The 16,242-nt window shown below is 41.8% G+C and overlaps 1 protein-coding gene across 1 annotated transcript; it reads right to left on the bottom strand.

Moving 5' to 3' along the window:
* Positions 1 to 356: 356 nt before the first annotated feature.
* Positions 357 to 15,879, bottom strand: GPR37 (G protein-coupled receptor 37). The gene is made up of 2 exons (XM_032106948.1): positions 15,123 to 15,879; positions 357 to 4,749 (listed from the first exon to the last, which is right to left on the bottom strand). The coding sequence occupies exons 1-2, from the start codon at positions 15,831 to 15,833 to the stop codon at positions 3,931 to 3,933; spliced, it is 1,530 nt and encodes a 509-aa protein (XP_031962839.1). The 5' UTR covers positions 15,834 to 15,879; the 3' UTR covers positions 357 to 3,930.
* Between the last annotated feature and the right edge of the window lie 363 nt (positions 15,880 to 16,242).

The raw sequence follows: 16,242 nt of genomic DNA on the forward strand, positions 1-16,242 counted from the left end.
ATCCACCAGCTTTCTCTGCATCGAGGAGGTTAATATTTTAACAGTTACTCATTTTTCCTGTGCCCTGCTGGTACTTTGTTTGTTAAATAGTTTTTTTCACTTTCCTCCAAGAAATTCCTTTCATATTGGTGGGGGGAGGGAGTCCTGAAACCTGCCTTCTGTAGAGGAGATGTTCCTTCCAGGACATTTCCCCCTAAACTTGTCTCAAACTGAGACAAGCCTAATGAAGAGATGTAGGACACACTTGGAAACATCTGCAGTGTCTTTAGGAGCCATTCCCAGAGCTGCTGGAGCAGCAGCTGTGGAAGCTTACGTCACAGTCTCAATGACAGAACAGGAGCTGAGCAAGTCACAGATGTCATTTAAGGGCAGGATTTATTTAAGGTTGAATGTAGGAATTTATCTTGGAAGTGGTAAAATAAGAGATTTCTCAATAATTTACCATTTGTACTTTGGCCTACACAATTATATTTTGATACAGGTCAAGAAATGTTTTCATTGGAGATACTGAAATACATACTAGAGTTTCATTGTTTATAATTTCTCAATGGGACCAGGGCTGGGACAATTAGTGCTAACATATTAAAGGCTTATGTACCTGAGAGGTATAAGGTCTTCCTACCTTACAATCTGATTTTTCCATTCCATCACTCTTCTATGTTGATCACCATGCTCTGCAAGTTTCTCTAGTTTAGATAAAAAAATTAAATCTTTGCAATAAGCAAATCTTCAGTCACCAAATGCCCTCTTGTTAATAGACAAATGTTTGACAGAACTGGATTCAAAACAGACAGAAGCAGCTTCTAAGAATATTAAAGAAAGTAAGAAAAGCAAACACAAGAAAATTTCAAGAGTTCAGAGCATCAATCCCAAAAGCTGGAAGAAATGCAGGGCAGTACGGCATCTTTAACATAAGGAATCATTTATCATGACACTTGAATGGCTGTGACAATACAAATCTGCCAATGTGGTATTAATTTACCCAATTTAAAGAACAAATTAGAATAAAAGGGTGTCTTGCATGTCAAATTGCTACAGTTATCCATGGCAAGGCAGAGAAATAGCTGTGAAAAATGCTCTTTCAGCAGCAGCAAAGGCAAGGTTACACAGGGTACAAAGAAGCCCCACTGAATACAAGGCTGGAGAATGCTCTGCCACAGAAGTAGGAAGATGTATTTACAAACACAGCATTAGATCTTCAAATCCTATCTTCTTCAATGACTTACTACATCTTTTATGTGGGGGTGGGTTTTTTTGCTAGGTGTGGGTTTGTTGTTGCTATTGGGTTTTTTATTGGTTTGGTTTTGCTGGGTATTTTTGTTTGGCTTGGTTTGTTTGGTTTTTTTTCCAGGACTACCATACACATATTGTGGAAATGTTTACATGGAGAAGCAAACTGCACCTCTCTGGGACACAGAATATGTAACCTGGGAGCCAGCAACAGCATTTAGCAGAGCTGACACATGCCCATTGTTGAGTGGAAACCTGGAAGCACCTTATAGCCAAAGCCATGGGGACATTTTGTGTCCTGGTGCAAACTTGCACCTAAAATAGCAAAATGTGATAATTTAAAATTCCCAAGTAAATTCTCTATTTCTTTCATTTGTTTCTTTTGAAGTGCTTCCTCCCATCCTGCTATTCTTTTCCAAGATCCTTGAGCCCCTGCTGTAACAGAAAAGGCAGCCGAAGAAAACAATTCTCTCAGCAAAGAACAAAAAGGGAGTTTTAATCCCATTCTTTATAAATATTGGCACGTAAAAAAGAATAGTAAAAAATCAAAATGCAGAGATGGGAATATGTATTTGAGGAAACACAGGCACCAAAGTGAGGAAGATTTTGTTTTCATCCTTTCTCTTTAATCCCTTTCATACTATATTGAATGTAATCAAGCAAAGTCAAGCCAATGAAAGGTTTTATAAAGAAGGGATAGTTCCCATCTTCAGAAGTGATTGAACATATTAAATAGGATTTTTAAAACTTAGGGTAATTTCTCAAGTTCTAAGCAGAAACAAATGCCTGTGGCTAAAGTAGACTGCCTTGCTAGGGCCCAATATCTGACTCAAAAGTCAGAAAAAGAACTCAAGTGCATATATGTTTGGATTCATATGCATATTAATTAATTGCAACTGTTTTTTTCAGTTGAAATTATCATGGGTTAAAATGGTAAAGAAAAAGAAGAAATACTGCTTGCCCCAGCAGATACCAAGATTAGACATACTAAGTCTGGAATCTACAAACAAAAAATAGAGTCCTTTCCAGAAGTTACAGCAAGTTCTTGAACATAAATAGAGGCAGGTATCATGACAAAGGTAAGACTACATCAGTTACATTCACTGCTAATTTCAAAGCAGGAATGCATGAGATTTTCCTTCTGCTCAATACAGCTGCATTATTTATTTAATAAGTATTAAAATACAAGCTATCTATAAAAAATTCAGCTCCTCAGCGTGTCTACCCTTCAGCCTGCTGCCCAGTGTAAATATGAGCCAGCTGGCCTGCCAAGAACAGAATGTCTACTTCAGCCAAGAGTGGGGAAATAAGCTCTGCTGATAAGGATAGGCACTTCCCAGTCTCCAACCTGGCTTGCTTATAACAACTTTAGATTTTACTGTATCACACTGTTGCTGCCAGTGTTGACATTACCCTCGTTTTAACAACTCTGCGGACAGCAAGAAGCCATCAGCAAAACACACTGTGGCTCTCAAAACCAGCTTCAGAGCTGTGAGCTGCTAGTGAATAGCAGTCTCTGTGAGAGCAGCATGATTCTGAATCAGTATACAGAGCCCCTGTGATTAATATTCATGATACATATCCCAGAATAAACAAGAGATGCCAGTCTGATTCAAAGCTCTCTGAAATTGATGGAAACCTTTCCATTGACTGCCACGGGCTCTGGGTCAAGCCCCAAGTGTCCAAGTGTGTTTTTACCTTTTAAAAGAGAAGGAATTCACTCTCCACATGTTTCAGTCCCTCACATTTATTGTCAGCAACCCTCTGGCAAAAAAATGCCTTTCTCTGCAGTAAGACTCTCACTGAAGCCAGTAGGAGCTATATATACAGAGACTGAGAACATAAACTCAATGTAAAACCAATTCTGGAAAGAATCTTGATTTTGAAACCACACAAGACAAAATTCAGTGATAATGAGTGTTTCTTTGTAAGAAGTATAAAATAACAAAAGATTTTGTATACCTGCAGGTTAAGAAGAAAATTTTCAATGAGGCACGTTGAACCTTCAAAATATCACATTAAAAAAGCCCATTCCTACAAACCTAATACCATTATAACCATCTTCCTTAAACACTGTAATTATATCCTTCAAGTGTAAGTACCCAAATGTTAATTAAATATGGCCACCTAAATTATTATATGCAAAGACTTTTTTACTTATTAAAGGAATTTAATACTACTCATAGATGTCTTTGTTAAATGCAGATTGACAATCAAGTTAAAGAATAAAACCTCATTTATTTTTATGCTACTTTATAAATTTTCTGAAGCCCAAGTCCTCTCAAAATAGTGTACAGTAATTGGATTAAAACTACTTTCAAATACTTTCCACCACATCTTTTACATGAAACACCTTGCAAAGCCCACAATGTCTATATAATCATTTTACAGTGATTATCAAAAAAAATACTAAAGAATTTTAAAAAGTGGATTGATATGGATCCTCCTCCCCAACCAATGAAATCCTAGCACCATACAAAATCTCATCATTTAAAATTGAGTGCTGGTTCTCCTTCTCTCTCTTTCTCTCTTTTTAGTAACCCAACAAATTATTTTCCAAAGCATGACTGTTAATACAGATTGGTTTCAAAAGTAGTTTTTAGCAGTAATTTTTTTTCCTGCATTTTGCTTTAAGAAGAAAAATATGAAGTAAAAAAAAGAAAAAGGAGAAAGGTACAGGAAATAAAGTCCTAAGGTCAATTAACAGTGAGTCCCCACGGAGGCAAAAGTCGACATTTCACGACGGATGGTACTGAATGGGGAGAGCTCCAGTTCTGTGGTGTACTCATTGTCATTGTCATCACTCGTCACTGTGGAAGACTTCTGGATGCACTCATCACAGCAGCAACAGCAACACTCCATAAAGGCCCGGCTGAAAGGTTTACAGAGACAGAACAGGAGAACTGGGGTAACACAGGACTTAAAGAACAAAAGGAACTGACTAATGAGATGGAGGAGGTCCATAGTCTGTCGAGAGACCCCTGTGGACATGTAGGCAGTCACAATGTTGCAAATGTTTTCAGGAATGATGCAAAATCCATATAAAATGGTCAAAGCCACCACCGTGCAGTTCATCTGACTTTCTAGCTGAATTTGTCGCTTGTTCCCCCTTGTGCAGGCTTTTTCTGCCCTCCTGATTTTCCTCGCTGTCACCAGGGAGCAGGTAATAGTGAACAGGGTAGGCAAACAAAAATAGCAGCCAAAGTACCACCAGAGCCGTGCCCCATCGTAAGTGAGAGCCAGCACGTAGATGGTGTCGGGCAGTGCCGTGGAGATCTTCACCACGCAGCGCTCGCCGGGGGGGCTGCCGCTGTACTCGGGCTCCTCCCTGGCCAGCTGGCGCAGCACCACCTCGGGCAGCGCCAGCAGCAGGGCGCCCACCCAGATGACCGCCAGCTTGGCCGTCGTCGAGGTGCAGTTCTCGATCATCTCGTAATACATCTGCACGTTGGTGGCCGCACGAAACCGGTCAATGCAGAGAGCGCACAGTGTGAATGTGGTGACTCCCAGAGAGGCCACCTGAGAAGGAGGAAAGGAAACAGGTTAATACAGGTGCTGTCTGGGGGAGGAAAAAAAAACCATAGTGGAGAAAAGGGAAAACAAAATGAGAAAAAAGGGGCGGAGGGGAAGAGAAGCAGTTGAACACCATGGTGCTGAGCACCATCAAAAGAAGCATCACAGACAGAACTTAGCTTCCTCTGCTGAGCTATCATCCAGCATGCATTCCAAAAAGAGTACATGCTTCTATTTTTTCGCCTACAAATTCTTATTCCAGCTTGGTGTCAACCTCTCCTGGAGATCCAAGCAAGCATCTGTGCAACACTGAGTGGAAAAAAAATACAGAGGAATTGACTAAAATTTTAAACTAAACTGTTCCCTCCCTCACTTTTTTTCTACGGGGTGTTTTTCAGAAAGATTGGTTCCACCACAGGGCTTGGAATTTTAAATCAAAAGGGGAGAGATAGGAGAGGCTTCCTTCAGCAGAAGTACAAACTAATGACCACAGTACAAGTTCATCATGCATGCAGGGGATCAAAACATTAAACCTTCCATATCTACAAAACTCAGAAACCCTGAGGATTAGGCACCTACTGAACTAAGTAGGATCCAACAACTACTTTTGCGGACTTAGACTTTTAAGTGAAATTTTGATCGGGTGTAGGCACATAAAGTCATCCCCTACCACGAATTCAAAGAAATTGTATTTGAAATCCTCAGACTTCCAGAGCCTGTACAAAATTAACCTTCACTATAGTAGTTAGGCTCTATATAACCTATAGTCAATATTCCATCTAGAAAAAATTCAAGGAAGACCCAGACTTAATTTCATAGGAAACATTCTGTGGAAGAGGGTACTGTAGGCCAGGAGAAATGGAAGAAGTTTCATTCTTTAAATGATTTAAAGATGGATCAGACAGAGCTGTCAATTATATACTGTGAGGAACAAGTACAGAGCAATGCTTACATTCTCTAGCTTTAATAATCATTATTCTGTGCATGAACAGAAATCTTGTGCTGTCATGAAACATCATTTCCTATCATTTTATCCTGTTTATAATTCAATTTCCAAGAAGAAATTTGCAAGAACACTATATACATTTTGGCCTAATTCTATTAACAATAAATTCAACTTCAGTTCAAATTTAAAGCAGGACGCCCATTAACTTCAATTGGAGAAAGATTAAGTGCCCTGTTGAATTTTAATTCACTTATTTGCTTGGGTTTGAATACTTATGTTATGCTGAAAATATGTTGATGCAGAAGAAAAAAAACTAAGTTAAATAATATTCCAAATAAATGTAAAGAATGCTAACTTTTATCATGAACGAACCATATCTGTGCAATTAACTGGGAAATCTAAAGTAATATTAGGCAGTTCACTATAATTTTGCTTATCAAAATTTGATGTGCAATGCTATATTTAAATTTCATATAGACAGATTTTAAGAAACACTTTCTGATTTCCACCATAATATTGAAATAATAGTGTTTATGCATCTCTGAAAAAAGTTCTGCAAAGATATGTAGCACAATTTTATAAATGTATCATTAATTTCAGCCTTCAGTATTTAATGGCCATATCAGATTGCTAAAACTGACTATTACTCAAAAATATTAGGCACTTGGGCTTAGAACTGTAAGATGTTGGCTTGGTTGGAGAATTCTTTGAAGCAGCTTCCTAAAAGATGCAATAAGTAAGATGCAATCTCTTACTAATTAACTTGCAGAAATATTTATTAATGACAAGGCAGTACTGTAAACATTTTTAATAGGCAAACATATTGATTTGGAAGTTAAATTGTCTGACAAAGAAAGTTTGGTAAATACAGCAAAAAATAAAAACAATTAAGGAAAAAATAAATTTAAAGAAAAATCATTACAGGGAAATCTTAATGAACAGTGATAAACTTCACTAATGAAATACGATATTCCTGTATCACAGCTGAGAGTCAGATTTTTTAATTCAAGATTAGCGACTTTGTTTCCAAAACATTTAAATGTGTGTGCAGTCTTCAAATTTCTTAGTGGCAGCAAAACCTTTAGCCTTAACATGCAACATGAATAACAAAAGGGTCAGGACTCAGCTCGATACAATTATAAGAGACAGGGAAATAACTGAGATTTGGAAATTAATAGGGATTGAAATAAAAATCAGCAGAACAGAAGAAAACCTGATCTTTTGTACATTAAGATTTTCCCTTTCAGCTCTTATGTGAGTCTCCCCCCACCACAACACACACACTTGTTTTGCTTCAGCATTTCATTTCATTTAGTGGCGAGACACTGAAACTCTGCAGCTGTTAGGGCTGGACTAATGAAAGAAGACATGTCTGCCATGAACAAACATAACCTACGGGGTTCCTGTCACATTAATTGACCAACAACTTGGAGGCTTAAAACAGGGAAATAGAGCAAGAGGAAACAACTAAGAATACTGGAAGGCGGCTTTGAAAACCCTCCTGTGGATTTACTGATGAAACGTGCTAAACAAAGACAGTGTCTCCCTGAAACAGGCAACAGCTTCTTATTTTCTGTAGGTTAGCAGAGTTAGTGATGTGTTGGAAAAGCTTGCAAAAAACAAACAAGAACACTCAAGCAGATGATCATGGATTCACTCCAGCTGATTTGCTTAAATGCAGTAGAGCAATTCCAGGGTCGGATTACTTACCCCACACAGCAGACTATGAGCACTAGCCAGCAAAATCAATGGGTGCTGCTCAAAACCTACATGGGTGAGAACTGAGACATGCATTCTGCATGTTCACACAATTTCCGTTTAGGTGTGCTTCTTCGTACCAGTCATACTAAGAGTTAAGCTGAAAGTGTGAAAGAATTCAGAGAAGTTTTCTTTTATCATGCTATATGGCCTTGAAATAACTACAGACTTAAGATCGTTAATTTGACAGGGGGAAGGTAAAGCACAAATTAACAAAAAGTGGTGCAAGGCTGCTCTTCTTGTAACAGCTGAGTGTCTGATATGCTGTCACAGTCTTAATTCCACCAACCTGGCAAGAAATGAGGCAAGGTAAGGGCAGCTCAGGCTCAGTAGTTTTTGATCATCATTTAGTTACGTGGTTTATTTCCATATGGTCCCTCTGAAGATTCTCCTGCAGTCTCTAGACATTCAGAATTTTACAACTTTCTCTTACTACACAAAATCAGAAAAGTCCCCAAATTTCTAACTGAATGACCATCAATCTGCTTTGAAGAAGTGGTGAAGGAACTCCTGCTTTGAGAAGATACCCACACCATTGGGCAGAGAGCTGCTGTTGAAGGGATTACCAGCTACAGCATACACCCACAGAGGAAGACATTGTTACAAAAGAGTCTCTTTAAATACTGTTGCTCTTTAAAAAGCACTGACACCGTGAGTGGGCATTGTGATGCCCCTTCAAGACACTGCATAAGCCTTTGATCATTAGCTCACCAGCTATTAGTCAACTGTGTCAAAACTGATTTGGGGAACTGAGGCCACAGAGAACAACAGCAAACTCATGAAATGCTCAGCATAATTGCATCAGTTCTCCTGTCCATCCTTCCAACATATTAGTTCCTCTTTCACAAACTAACAATTACCAAAATGTTCCCAGGCCTTTCCTGGCCTGCCCTACTTCTTCTCCTGGCTGTGGTCCCACAGCTCTTGGCCCTGGCCTCCCGGAGCAGAGCCTCTGGCTGACCAGCAGAGAAGTATAGATGTATTACACTGAGTTATGGCTGTGGAAATAAGACTGAATTTTCTCCCACTAATTTCTAGTCAACAGTAATGAAAACCAGAAACAAAATCAGAAAAGGGGACTTGGGTGAAAAGATCAACGAAGACCAAATGCTGTAAGTGAATATAAAAGAGAGGTTGGGTCACTCCATCCAGTAAGACAAAGAGCAAGAAGTGATATTACTGCTATCTACAAAGAAATCTATTTTGAGACTTAAGTCAAAGGACAGTGAATGTAACAGAATGGAAATCAACTAGCTAAGAGCAACTCCAGGCTGGAAATGAGAGTGACCATTCTGATGGAGAAGTGAGTGGAAACAATGTTGACTAAGTTAATACTGAACAAGATAAAATAAAGGTGCTATAAGAAGTGGATTCTTCTACCAGCTGAAGCTGAATTTTCTAAGACAATATATTTTATGTTGATAGCAAAGAGTTTCTCAAAACTACATGGCACTCTTCCTTCGTTACAACACAAGATGGGTATTCAAAACATTTTCCCATTGTAATGGGAAAGCTCAACTACAGAAGAGGTTGATGACTACTATCTAAGCCACCTCTGAGCTATCAGTGATACCCTCTATATATGACTCTTTATATCCATTCCTGTTGTAGCATATAAGTAACTAATTTTTTCCTCAAGCCATTATAGTTTATAATTTTCTTATGGCTGTTCTACATGCACATCAAACTTCATAGCTTTTCAGTATGCTAATGCAACATACCAGGGGGGCTCCTGTAGATTTATAAGTTTTGCCTAAGATAAATAAATAAAGTTAGCACAGATTGCAATACTTTTTTTTTGTGCTACTCTACACTTACAGTACAGAGCCCAGTAATAAGACCAGTCTACTGCAAAATAAAAGATCACCCCATTGCAAACAATTATGTAATATTTATCTAGATTCTGTTCCTTTAATTAAAAAGCCCCACTCCACTCCCCCCAAAAAAAAACCAAACCCCCCCCCAAAAACCAACCCAAAACAAACCTAAGAAAAACAGTCATTATTATGAAAGAACAAAAATAAATAAATATCTCTGTATTTCTTACAAGAAGTGCTACTAAACATTAACGGCTTTATGCATTAAAATAGAAAAGAGTCACTCAGTGAAAACACTACTGTGATGTGGCAAGAGTAATTCACTGGTTAAGAAGATCTGGGGCCAGGGTACCACTCTGACATTAGCAATTACCTTAGGCATCCCAAATAAAAATCTACATCACTTATCTAAAAGACAAGATGGTAATTCTGAAATCTACTACCATGGAGATGGTCCTACACACATGGAATAACAGGTACAATACTGCTGTTTCCTTTGTAGTACTATCAACATTCTCATCAAGGAGACACAGAGCACACATGCTTCATGTGATATTTATTCTTCTGTATATCCCAAGATATACTGCTCAGAATCAGAGTCTACTTCCATGCGCCGCTCTTGAGTTCTGCTGGAAGTGAAAGCCAACAGACTACCAGGGCACTGGAAACACTCATTAGTACACCACATGCTTATCCAAGGGGTTGGAAATATCACAAAACACAAAAGGATTTAATGTTTGTTCATTTTCCTGTTTGCAATCTACCATGCTACCATATAGGTAAATTTAATTTTTTTTCTTTTTTGTTTTTTAAGAAACAAATGTCATTCTCCTCTGGCGATCAAGTTCTCATCACACTACACAAGGGACTCCTGCACTAATCCTTAATATTAACAATATGGAACTACTGCTAGAAATCTGCTTCTTCCTCCTTTTGCTGTCATATGGAGAAATGACATGCCAGTGTTCAGAGCCGAGTCAATGGTGCTGGGATCACAGATGCTGCCTTCTCCTCTCCGCACATATGTAACTTAAATATTACTGACCCAATTTTAAACCTACTCTGACACAAATTCATTTCCATGCTGAAATGCCACAGGCAAAGTTTAGCCAAAAGCAACAGCTTAGAAGACCCTAAGGACAGGATTTTCAGAGGAAAGACAGACTGACAGAACAACCAACATGGCAGCTATTATCATCATGCCATTAATACCTAAAGGGCAGAGATATATTAACACTTTTGTTTTAAATAATTGTTCATTGTGTGATAAGCACTGAAGATATTCTGCTCAGTTAAAGATACATGTAGCCATTGCCCTAGAAAACTCTCATGATGAAGCTTTGAAACTGCAAACATCTCTGAGTGTCTTTGCCTATAACCCAGAGGACTCACTGGAGGTTCAGGAGCACAGCTCTGACTAGAGTCAAAGAAGAGACACAAAGAAAATGCTGCACATCAAAAGACACAGAAAAGACAGATAATACACAGCTTTTACAAACTCCCATAAAAAATGTATTTGCTTCCCTAAAGTGAAACTTAAAATAGGGATCTCTTCTGACAGCTTTGGAAGAGGCAGAGAATGGCCACTTTCTCTGTGCTTCTAACTTACCTCTGTCAAGTAAAAGAGAGAAATTGGAAAAAGCCTCACCTCAAATTGCCCTGGAGGATCAGCTCCAGGGAAAGACAGTAATTCATATTTCAATCCAAATCAATGCTTTCCACTAAGAATACTAATTGTGATAGCTTCCCTGAGCTGGAACTTGCCCACCAGAAACAGGAGTGATGCCACAAATTCACTGCCAAAAGCACACACAGAAATTGGGCATCAGATTCCAAAGGCTTTTATTGTCAACCTGCTCCAGAATCACACCAGTCCCAAATGCATGATATGGTCCAGATGAGGACACCACAAACTTTGTCCTTCTGTTCTTTGTGAGGTATATGGGAAAGGCAGAGGGGCTCATGTTTACAACCACTGAACGCAGGGCAACTTCCTGCTCTGTGCTGGACTGCACAGGATGGTAAATCAGCCTCTGCAAACCCTCATGCTAGACCATTCCTCAATTCTAAATCCTTACTCGGCTAGAAGTAGCTTGATTCAATATGTTGGCATAGAATGTGATGCCTGCTTCCAATGACCCCCTCAAACACATAAAGCTCCTAGTGTAACCTCCAAGAGCAAAATGCCAACAACTCAAGCAAACTTCCTTCTAAAGCCCAAAAGGAGGTTTCTAGTCCTACCTTACAGAATCCATTTGTCATCTTGTGCAAGTTGCTCTGGGTCTTAAACAATTTATTTAATCTCTTCATTATTGGCTTTCAGCCTTAAAATAAAAAAAATTAACAATGCAACTTCATGTGACAAACAGTTGTAAAGTGTTTAGAAGCACAGTAACAGTACAGATTTTGTCTACATTCATATTTCTTTCTATTAAGGCCCAGCATAAATCTGTAAGTAGGGAAACTGGAACTATATTGTTCAAAAGACCCTGTGTGCTTTAAACAAAACCACAAGGATTCCACACAGCAGGAACTAGCCAAAGTCATTGTTGTTGTATTGTCATTTACCCCATGTCTCCTGATTCTGAGTAATACTGACAAAAGTATATGAAAGACAAAATAAACATAGTGTGCAGGTGAACACTTCAGACATGCATGCCAAAAGCTAGACTTCTGAATCATGCAGAAAAGTGGCAAAAAAATTGAGTAGAATATTAAAATTGCAGAGGAGAAGCACATCTTCACACATCCTTACAGGCAGAGTAGCTGCATCAGTTGTTCTAATTCCCTTCTTAATTCCTTTTCAGTACATTCAAAACTAGTAGTTACAACTGGCCGTACTGTGATAAAATATGTGGCTGAAATGACTGCTTAATGTACTTGTCACAGAAGATCTTTATTAGGTGTGGGAAAACTGCCCTTTAAATTAAATTTGTGGAGACATTCCACTGCTAGAAGCCTAGTCTTTACCTATACAAATGTGCAGGAAGATATAATAAAGCATTTTCCCCAGACCATGTGTGCATATGTGTTATCACTGGCAACAATTGGAATTCTGCACAATATTCATTAAACAGTACAAATAAAAACCAATTGGCCACAAGAGGCTGAACTAAGAATACTCAAGGTATTTCCCTGGGATCACTTGAAACCTTCAAACAACACAAAGCATGCTTGAATTATGTTAAAATGCTGTGCTGTGATCACTGCATCACTTGTGTGGATAATCAGACATCCCATTCTCTAGTTCTCAAAGTAAAAGCTGGTATGACAGAAGACTCGGGCCAATAAGGGGTTTTGATGCTTGAAATATTTCTGGATCTACAAACCTGGGTGAGATATGTAGCTCTCTAAACAGCATATGCAAAAAAAAAAAAGAGATGAAAAGCATGGAATAAAGAGACACTTAAAAGAACTAAACAGTGTGCAAACTTACGGAAAACAGGTTAAAATGTGACCATCTTCAGGACAATGACTCTATTTGTATTCCAAGAAGGTCTGGAAACCTCTCCTGAAGATAGCTGTCTACAGCTTTCCCCTCAAGGAGCTAAGAAGACTTCACCCTTTCCCATTGTGTGAGGAGATGGGCCTGCCCAGGTGAGTTACAAAGGAAAAGACAGTGTTGTTCAGCTGTCAGATGAATGCACTGCTGCAACCAATCCTTGACACAGCAGGGAGCAGCAGCTGCTCATAGGATGGATTCCATTACATGCTCCACATCTGCATTGCTCCTGGTGGTGTCAGTGTCACTGTGTAATGCCTGTGAGGTTAGAACACCTGGAAAGTGGTGAACCTTTGTTCTAACTGCCTTCTCTGCCTCAGCAGAGTCAAATCCTGATTTACAGGACTGTCCTTCTCTCCAGGCTCCAGGTGAACTGTGGAGAGTCATGATCCACTAGTGTTCAGTATCTGCCATTCATTGCTACAGTTTACAGAGAGGGAAACCCAGCCTTTTACTTACTCCTCTCAGGGTGATGAATATACCTTACATACGTGAGTATTATATTTAATGACCACTGAACAAAAAATATACAATTCTGGGAGCAATAGAGAACCCTAAGGATATACACCTTTATTTTCATACCTTAGATCTAAGATAATTATATTTCCTCAGGGACAAAGAAAATGCTTTACTTTTAGACACCAGTAATAATTAAGCCTAAGACAGGGATCAAGCTACTGGTTCAACCTGACTGGATTGGTGCCAGTTCTTGAATAAGACCAACTCTAGACATCCACAGAACTTTAAAGTGAAAATAAAAGGTAACATTAAATTCTAATGGGGTATAGCAGAAGCTGAATATTTTTCGGGATTTCAGTTTAGAACTTCAGCAACTACATTTCAGCTAAACTACTTTCAGTTTGACAAACTCTTTAGTGCCCAAAGCTGCAAAGCATAAGCAACTAATTTTGAGGAACAGTGTGGCCATGCAAATCATTTAAACTACTAATTTTTAATCAGAATCAACATTACAAAGAATTCTTTCAATTTTGTATGTGGATGCACCAAGAAAGGGTTAGGAAGCATGAAATGTCATATGAAAGTCCTTGAAACACAAACTACACTATCTATTTTAATTGAAATGGTTACTTTCAAAACACTACTACTTATTTTATTGGTTAACAAGCAGCCCCAGAATCCATATCAGAAATTTTAAAGGATTCAAGCACTATCAGTTTCTCAATAAATACATATTTACTGCATCATGTCTTCTTAAATGCAAATCATTTAAGTGTACTCTGAATTTTTCAAATGTAGTGGTATAGTACTGGCCTAGAATTCAACTAAGCGTAGCACAGCTCCACCCTTTGTTCAATACCACCAGTAATAAACTGTATCACAGATGAAAGAAGCAGTGACAATTTTATGGCTACACACGTCACACATCTTTCTTGACACTTTCTTAAAAATACCGTAGTATCATTTGACAGTTAATTCTGTTACTGTCTACTAACGTGCTGCTGAAACTGATACTCTGTGTATTAGTAACAAGTTGGGTATCTGAGGGTTCTTTGGGAGGGGGATACGGGGTTGCTTTTTTTGATTGCTCGGGTTTTTTTCTAATAGCTCGTTCGTTGGACGAGAGAATCACCAGTTGTTTCCTCAGTTCTCAGTTACAGAATAACGTTGAACAAAAGGTTTTAGGAATACAGGAGAGCCAGCCAGAACTGCAGGCTACCACCCTAGCAGCAAGCCCCAGTGTTCAGTTCCAGTAAATAAATAAAGCGGACAACCTGAGCACTGCCGGCAGGACTGTGGCCAGCTGTCTGAGAGCTTCTTTGACAGCCTCTGAACAACTGCCAAGAAGCTGCAGTTTAAATGAAACTGGTGCCTTTGGAAAAAAAATAAATAAAAAAGCTAAATAAACGTGAGATCTGAGCACCGAAATATAAGTTAAGAGCCCAGATATCGCATGGATGGTCCTTTTTACAATCACCTCCTTACAAGCTATCCCCTCAAGCCCTTCATCAGCTTTTCCGACTCAACTTCACTTTACCATAAAAAAACAAAGCAAAAACCTTGAAATCTAATCCTGAGAGGATCACTTGCTTTTCAGGGTCACAGGGAACAAGGAAAGTTTGGCAGAAGTCGCGCGAGTGTCAGGAAGCGCCGGTCGCACTCAGCTGGAGCAACAGAAATCCCGGTGCCGCTGGACCCGGTGCGGCCACTGCCGACTCCGGTCCCTGCGGGGCCGTGAAGGGGCCCCGCTCCGTCGCAAGAGCACCCGGTAAACCCGGACGTCTCCGGGCAGCAATGACGGCGGGCAGCGCCGGTCCCGCACACGGCTCAGGCTTGCGGCGGGGAAGCGGCGGGGACAGGAGCTCGGGGTCCATGTATCCCCACCCACGGCCGTTACCTCGATATACGGGACGATTTTGCAGGAGAAGTCTTCTAGAAGCCACTTCTTGGTGAGTTCCTGGAAGATGACCAGCGGCAGGCAGAAGAAGACGATGAGGAAGTCCCAGAAGGCCAGGTTGGCCAGCAGAGAGTTGGAGATGCTCCGCATGTAGTAGTTGTGGCAGACGATGCACATCACTGCCATGTTGCCCATGATGCCGATGCCGAAGATCACCACGGAGAGGCACATGACGGCGTAGGCGCCGTACGACTCCTCGGTCAGCGGGTAGAAGGGGTTGCGGAGCCGGGCGCGGCGCCCCGTGGCGTTCCCGCGGCCCCCGGCGCTGCCCTCGCCGCCGGCCGAGCCGTTCAGGGGCAGCCAGCGGGGGCCGCCCGCCCCGCCCCTCCCCGCCGCCGCGCCGGCTCCGGGCTCGCTGCTCCGCGCTCGCCGCCGCCCGGCCCCCGCCGCCCCGCGGGGAGCGCAGCTGCCGCCCGGCCCCGCCGCTCCGCCGGGTGCGGCGTCGGCCCCGCGAGGGAGGGCTCCGCGCCCGGGGAGCGCCGCGGCCGCCCGCCGGCCCGGGGCGAGGGGCTGCGGGGCTGGCGGCGAGCGGGCACGCTGCGGGGGCGCCGGGGGCCCAGAGGCTGCGACGGGGTCCGGGGCCAGGGCGCAGGCAGCCCACGCGCCCAGCACCTGGCAGAGCAGGGCGAGGGGAGCGCGGAGGGGCCGCATGGCCGGGAGGCGGCGGGGCTCACCCGCTCTCCTTCAGACCCGGCGGCCGCCTCGCTCGGCGGGGCTGGGAGCGGGAGACATGCCCGCCCGGCTCCCGGGGACGGGGTCAGGAGCAGCCGCGACGCCGCTGCCGCCGGGAGTCCGCCGCGAACAGCGGCCGGCTCTGGGGGCGCGACGAGCGGAGCGGCGAGGAGGCTCTTGTCGCCGACGCCCGGGGCAGACCCGGAAAGTTGTGTCGCCGTCTCCGACGCGCCGAGTTAATGTAGCAAGTGCAGTGCCGGGAGAACCCCCCCGCGGCGCTCCGCCCTTTCCCGGGACCGCTGCCTCCTTGCCAGCAGCCGCACCGGTCTCGTGCTGCCCATTTGCGTCCTCCCGCCGCCGTGGGCAGCCAGTGGCTCTACGGGTCAGG

This window comes from Corvus moneduloides, chromosome 4, assembly GCF_009650955.1.
Source record: "Corvus moneduloides isolate bCorMon1 chromosome 4, bCorMon1.pri, whole genome shotgun sequence".
Lineage (NCBI taxonomy): Eukaryota > Metazoa > Chordata > Aves > Passeriformes > Corvidae > Corvus > Corvus moneduloides.

Bases quoted from the DNA above. Each gene is read 5' to 3' on its own strand.
- GPR37 (XM_032106948.1), bottom strand. From the start codon at position 15,833: ATGCGGCCCCTCCGCGCTCCCCTCGCCCTGCTCTGCCAGGTGCTGGGC. The intron at 4,750-15,122 runs GTAACGGCCGTG...CCTCCTTCTCAG, and splicing joins AAATCGTCCCGTATATCGAG to GTGGCCTCTCTGGGAGTCAC.